The following is a 6,873-nucleotide window of genomic DNA, read 5'->3' on the forward strand; positions in this document are numbered from 1 at the left end:
TTTTGATGTCAATACATTGTCAACACGATATCAATCGTTGATACTGTATTGATATTTTTTATTGATGTTATTTTGTGATCTGTTAACATTTTCTAATGGTCCAGATCATAATTTAAAATTTATACAATATTTTGAGTTTGCATTTGATTATATATGAGGTTTATATATCCCTTTATAACATTCAATAACTCTTTGAGTTTGCATTTGATTATATATGAGGTTTATATATCCCTTTATAACATTCAATAACTCTTAATGATGGGGTGTAACCGACCAACTATTATGACACAAACAAATAATACACCATATGACACAAACAAATAATACACAACATACCGGGAAAAACATTACTAACTCTTTTTCATTTTAAGTGACATTTTTTTATTTGATATTTGATATGACATTTTGTGTAATCTATAGTTTCATCATTACTAACTCTTTTTCATTTTTAGTGACATTTTTTTATTTGATATTTGATATGACATTTTCTGTAATCTATAGTTTCATGAACTGTGAAGGGAAAAAATTGAAAATAAGAATACTTTCAGTTTAAAAATATTTCAATTTGGATGTAATGTCTCAAAAAGAAAAATGGTACTGAGGATTAATTATTTAGCTTGTGTTTCTTTCCAAAATGCAACAATTGCGAGTTTTGTTCGCAAGAATTAGGAACTGAAAACTTGGCATGATTACTCCAACAGAATAACAAGATGATCACATTAATAAGTAACAACTCACTGAAAAACCCTTTATAGCCAAATTCCTACTTTCCCACTAGAAACTAAAAAAATTGCCTCATTTGAATGCCCATCACCATTCAATGTATGGAGAGGATAATACCATATCTCAATCAGTGGTCCAGTAATACAAAACCTAAATCAAGAAAAAAAAACTGCCAATGAAAATTCTGAACATTGTCAAAACAATTTCCAAAAAACCTATTACTAAGTTCCCCCAACGTGTTGCTGCAGGAGCATCTTCTTCCATCATTCCCTCGGCGGCCTCATTATATCATTGTGATTCTACCTCGTTCCCGTCCCGCCTTCCTCAGTCGTCACGCCTTTGGGTCCTCCGGCGAGGAGCACCACCACCACCACCATTGTTCTTCTCATCTTGCGCCTCGGAGCTTCCCTGATCATCTGAACTCTCAGCAACTTCTGTTTTCTTCGTCTCAGCTACCACAGTAGCCTGAATTTTCCAAACATCAGGGTTAAGTAAATAAGCCTTGAAACTGTAGAGAAGCAGACACTGAAGTTTTTCCAACATATAGTTTTTATGAACAACACTCACAGGCTTCTTTCCTCCAAAGATGAGCTTCAACAAAATCGAGATGATAACAACGACGATGGAGGCAAGGATACCAATTGTGAGATTGGCTTGTTTCTCAGCCTTTTCAAGTAAGTCCTGCAAGCAAAATCCCAATGTAAGGTAACCTTTAAATAAACAAAATGCTGACTTTAATTTTGATCTCAAGTGGGCACAGATCACTCACCAAGACTTTAATTTTGTGCTCACCCAAGAATGGAAGGTCAGCAATCTTGTATAGGTATTCAAATACCACTTTCTGATCACACAAAACAGCAGATGTTAGATTCAGAACTAGAAAATTCGTGAAAACTGCAGACATATATATGAATATGTTGATTACCTGGAAGCCTTTCAGGCCATCAGACTCAGTAGATTCCTCGTCCTTTTGATTCTCCTTCTCTACGGTGAATTTTGGCTTCCATGTTGTCTCCCGGTAGGTCTCAGCGTCTTTCTCGCTGGAAGAGATCAAAATGTTGTCGAACAGAATACCATCTTGCATTGTCCAGATCTCAATACCAATGGCAGCAATGGGCTCAAAGTTAGGCTTTTCGAGCTCAAAGTACTCAGGGTTATCAATCTCCTGGGGCTTCCAGATACCCTTGTAGTTGGGGTTGTCAATGAGTGGGGCATGCCATTTCCCTTTGTAAGCAGGGTTCCTCTTCATTGGTCTCTTCCACTCACCGCAACCAGGAGCTTCAGCACACTTAGGGTTATCAACTTTGGGAGCCTCCCATTCACCATCTTCTTCATCATCCCAATCCTCTGGTTTGGCTGCCTCAGGATCATCAACCTCCTCGGGCTCATCATCCAACCAACCATCAGGCTTCTCAGCTTCTTCATCTTCAATTTCCAATGGAGCATCCTCATCCCAGTCATCTGGTTTGGTTGCCTCTGGGTCAGGGATCTTTGCTCTCTCGTCCCAATCCTCAGGCTTCTTATCATCTGGATCAGGGATAGTCTTGGAAGGGATCAGAGGAGGATCAAAGTCATCACCTGAGAGGAAATTGCCCTTCTTCTTCTCTTCCCCGTCAACCAAGATCCTCACCTCATTATCGGGTGTCAAGATGGCAGTGTAAACATGGGTCAACTTGTCTGAAGGTACTGAAGGTGGGAACTTGAGATGATGCTCGACAAAATTGCCACTCTTCGGGTTCTTGTGCTTCAAGATGAAGTGAACCTTGTTTGTGGCTCCACATCTATCAGGGCCAAACATTATTGTGTAAGGAGATTCATTATCAAATCCCTTTGGAACCCATCCAGCATCCTGAGGACGGAGGTACTTGATATAAGCACCACCACATTCAAGGCCATTCTGGAGGCGAACTTCAAACTGAAGAACAACAGTTTTATCCTTGAGGATCACAGGTTCATCAAGTGGCTTCACAATGGCATGCTTCCTGGCTTTCTCCCCAACAAGAAGTCCATGATCATCATGTCCCTCACTCTTGACATGTTTCCACACACCTGACATCACAAATGAAAAAAAAGTAAGCTACTTGATATAAATCGATATATGCTGTTGTATATAAGTGGCAATTCTTTCACCAACATTATGACACTAACCAATTCACCCACCAAAATTGCTATAAGAGTAACAATTTGTGTAATAAAATGCTATCGTATGTAGTAAAGCCAATCAAGCGTAGATTAATAATAGAAAGTTCGGGTTGGGTTACATTTAGTTTAAATCAATTTCAAAATTCAGTACAAAGACGTGGGCAATTACCCTCACCAAGCATTCAGCTGTGCAGTGAAGCAACTAATTCAGAATCTAAATATAGAATCTAACAAGTACTCCCTCCGTCCCGGGCTACTCGCTCATTTCCTTTTCGGCTCGGAGATTAAGGAATGAGGGTATAGGAAAGTCAAAAATGACGGCTGTAGGTGAAATTTTTTACTAAAAATGGAAAGAGTGCAAGTAACTTGAGACGCCCAAAAAGGAAATAAGTGCGAGTAGTGCGGGATGGGGGAGTACAAAATTTACACAAGAAAAGTCATTACTGTAAAAAAAATTACAATAACCAATTCGTACATTTATCGATTAATGGATAGATACAGTATCTTTGATTCAAAAATATATCAAAAGCAAAAATCAAAAGTAACTCATCGCGGAAGGAATCAAAATTCTAACCTGTGTAGTCTGGATTCTCAGATGCGATCCACCTCCCCTCAAAGTCCTCATCAAACGACTCGTAGAAAATCTACAAACACCAGAACCGCATTAACTCAAGCATCCACAACAGATCTCAAACAAAGAAATTCAAGCTGAATCTAAAACATGATTGGCAATAAACGACTCCATACCACATCATCGGAAGCGCGGAGCTGAGAAATGAAGCAGGCGGTGGAAAATAGAAACAAACACTGCACTACCCAAATCTTCCGATTCGGATACTCCATTTAACAGCAGGAACAGAGCAAAATGAAGTTTTTGCTGAAATTAGAGAGAGATGTATAGATCTGCGTAAGAACTCTCTAGAGAGAGAGATTGAGAGGAAAGAGAGAGCAGTGTGGTTGCATTTGATTAGTTACTCAGTATTTGTAGAAAGTGTCGATGGGGATTTGCATATACAGATCTGACAGTGGCAAATGGGTCGAGTGGCTTCGACCAATGAGATCGATTGCCACGAGAAGTGGTCCAATCAGAGAAAGCCACGTGACAGTGAGTGACGAGCTTCATGCTATTTTGATCCGTATTGGCAATTGGGTCGGCTTGCGGGTTGACCCGTTTACGTTGACTGTAATTATTCTTTCATTTCTTTATTTTTTACCATTTCTGTTAGAGCATCCCCGTGATTTTCGCCCAGCCATAGCTCAGTCATAGCCTAGCCACAAACTCCTTCTGCCACATCATCAGCACTAAAAATCCTCCTACCACATCATCAAAACAAGCAAATAGCCCAGCCACAGCCCAGCCACATCACTCAAAATTATATAAAACAAATAATGAACAATCACACAAAATACGGAATTAAATTTACGCCACAGATACGGGAAAATGCAATAATTTTATTTAAATTTTAAATAAATTACATTTTAAAAAATTACATAAATAAAAAAAACTAACTCTGAGTAGTCCTCCGCGCCCATAACTCTTCAATTAAATCCTTTTGGAGTCGAATACGAGCTTCCGTTTGGCGCATGTCGGCATGTCCTTGGAGGAGGCCGGTTTCATCGTGAGGTACCCCACTCCGTGCGTTGGGGACGGCCACGCCGTGGCTTGGACCGGCTTCATTATCGTCGTTGGCCCAATCCGTCAGTTGTACACCTTCATCTTCGACAATCATGTTGTGCATGATAATACAAGCGTACATTATATCAGCAATGCAGTCGACATGCCACAAACGCGTTGGACCCCTAACTCCCGCCCATCGAGACTGGAGCACACCAAATGTGCGCTCCACGTCCTTGCGCGCCCACTCCTGTCGTGCCGCAAAGTAGGCCTTCCTCTCATCTGATGCGCATCGGATCGTCTTCACAAACACGGGCCACCTAGGGTATATCCCATCGGCCAAGTAGTAGCCCATATCATGCCGGTTGCCGTTGGCGACAAAACTGATGGACGGCCCGACGCCCTGGCACTGCTCGTTGAAAAGGGGCGACGAGTTGAGGACGTTGAGGTCGTTGTTCGACCCGGCTATCCCAAAATACGCATGCCAAATCCATAGCCGGTAATCAGCTACGGCCTCGAGGATCATCGTGGGATTCTTTCCCTTATAGCCGGTCGTGTAGAACCCCTTCCAGGAAGTGGGACAGTTCTTCCACTCCCAATGCATACAATCTATGCTGCCTAACATTCCCGGGAACCCATGCTTCTCCCCGTGCATCTGCATCAGATCCTGACAGTCTTGGGGGGTAGGGCTTCGAAGGTACTGATCACTAAATATTTCAATCACGCCCACATAGAAATACTTCATACATTCCAGGGAAGTCGTCTCACCGATGTGGAGGTACTCGTCCCACATGTCTACCGCGCCTCCGTAGGCCAACTGTCGGATTGCCGCAGTGCACTTTTGAATAGGTGTGTGGCCGGGTCTGCCAGCCGCATCGTGCCTGAAGCGGAAATACATATATCGCTGCTCCAAGGCGTTAACAATACGCATAAACAGGGCTCTTGCATCCTAAAACGTCGCCTGAAAAGGTTGACGTTGAACCGCGGCTCCTCTGCGAAGTAGTCTTCGTATAGGCGTTGATGTGCAGCTACGTGATCACGATCAATCGCTTGTCGGCGATGGATAACTGGCCGAGGTCGAGGTACCGCCGGCTGCAAGGCTCTTTGCATCCATTGGTCTATCCCGCGGTTGGTATATGCCTCAAACGCTTCGGCCATTCGACGTTCGTACTCCTCAGCGTCCCCCCCCCCCACTACCTCCACTACTACCACCCGCGTTACTCATTTCTCGGTGTTGATCTTGTACAGAAATTAAGATAGAGAGAGTACTCGTTAATACAAGTGGTGCGAATGAAAATGAAGTGCAAATCGTGTATATATAGTGTTTCGAAAATTAAAAAAAAAAACCGTTGGGCTATGCGTTGGGCGATCCGGGCGCTGCAATGGCGCCGAGTGGATCGCCCAGCGCATAGCCCAGCGGATTTTGACCGCCTAGCGCTAGGCGAAATTCATTTCCGAAAACCGCTCGGCGGTTTTCGGCTCCTGCAATGGTTCGCCTAGTGACCGCCTAGCGCCGGCGCTCGGCTAGGTACCATTGTGGATGCTCTTAAAAACACATGCATGACTATTTTCCCATTTGACATTAAAGTTTTAAAGTCGATTGAGCTTTTGATTTATCAATTTATTATTTCCGTACCAAAAATATATGACCAATATTCTTATATTCTTCAGTCTCATAAAAATAAAAATTTTGAAGATGATACATGTTTAAATCCTCCCTCCGTTTCATAGTAGTGGAGACATTTCTTTTCGACACGAAGATTAGGAAAAATGTGTGTAATGTATTAAAATTACTCAAGAATATAGTAGATTTTAATTATATAGGTTGAGCAAATGTGACATGCAATGGGATTAGGCACAATTGGTTGACTCCTTCAAATGAGCTACCATCCTAAAGCAAACTCCTCAGCCTCGGCCGTCACTTTCTCCGGTATAGTTTCCCTTCTCGATTTCTTGAGGTGCACGAATGGAGCTGATGCAAGGCCGTATATATGCCTAATGACGTCGCTGCAACGACCATCCCAACAACAATGCTCACCGGTGCAAAATCACCCTTTCCCAATCTAGCATAATATTGAGTTTCAACTACGGATTTTATTTCCATTTTTTACGTCAGTAGTAAAAAGTATGTGAAAATACATACTACAAAATGTATGAGCATAGTATAAGCAAGAAATTTCAGCTGAGTTTATTGTATTGGAAATAATACCTGGCCTTCAAATCTGGTGCAAAGGTAGAAGTCGTGAAAGTCGATCTTCCTCCTAAGCCACTTTTCACCATTGATTTCAATTGAGACTGCAATTAATTAAACATTATTTTGCAACCAAATAGAAAAAATAAAAGATTCATATACACTTCTCTTTCTGACTTACCGCAGCTCTAGAAGCCATTAT

General features: G+C 41.9%; 1 protein-coding gene and 1 long non-coding RNA gene across 2 annotated transcripts; both read right to left on the minus strand.

The window, feature by feature from the left end:
- Positions 1 to 665: 665 nt before the first annotated feature.
- LOC121805139 (calnexin homolog) lies at positions 666 to 3,831 on the minus strand. Its single transcript, XM_042204930.1, has 6 exons — positions 3,613 to 3,831; positions 3,440 to 3,509; positions 1,649 to 2,772; positions 1,493 to 1,564; positions 1,291 to 1,404; positions 666 to 1,188 (listed from the first exon to the last, which is right to left on the minus strand). The coding sequence occupies exons 1-6, from the start codon at positions 3,706 to 3,708 to the stop codon at positions 1,048 to 1,050; spliced, it is 1,617 nt and encodes a 538-aa protein (XP_042060864.1). The 5' UTR covers positions 3,709 to 3,831; the 3' UTR covers positions 666 to 1,047.
- A 2,410-nt stretch (positions 3,832 to 6,241) lies between these two features.
- LOC121803564 lies at positions 6,242 to 6,873 on the minus strand. Its single transcript, XR_006051073.1, has 3 exons — positions 6,853 to 6,873; positions 6,690 to 6,775; positions 6,242 to 6,543 (listed from the first exon to the last, which is right to left on the minus strand). It is a non-coding gene; the product is annotated as an uncharacterized LOC121803564 (long non-coding RNA).

This window comes from Salvia splendens, chromosome 5 (assembly GCF_004379255.2).
Source record: "Salvia splendens isolate huo1 chromosome 5, SspV2, whole genome shotgun sequence".
In the NCBI taxonomy this organism is placed as follows: domain Eukaryota; kingdom Viridiplantae; phylum Streptophyta; class Magnoliopsida; order Lamiales; family Lamiaceae; genus Salvia; species Salvia splendens.

Bases quoted from the DNA above. Each gene is read 5' to 3' on its own strand.
- LOC121805139 (XM_042204930.1), bottom strand. From the start codon at position 3,708: ATGGAGTATCCGAATCGGAAGATTTGGGTAGTGCAGTGTTTGTTTCTA. The intron at 1,565-1,648 runs GTAATCAACATA...TTGTGTGATCAG, and splicing joins ATGGCCTGAAAGGCTTCCAG to AAAGTGGTATTTGAATACCT. The intron at 1,189-1,290 runs GTGAGTGTTGTT...TGGAAAATTCAG, and splicing joins TCTTTGGAGGAAAGAAGCCT to GCTACTGTGGTAGCTGAGAC.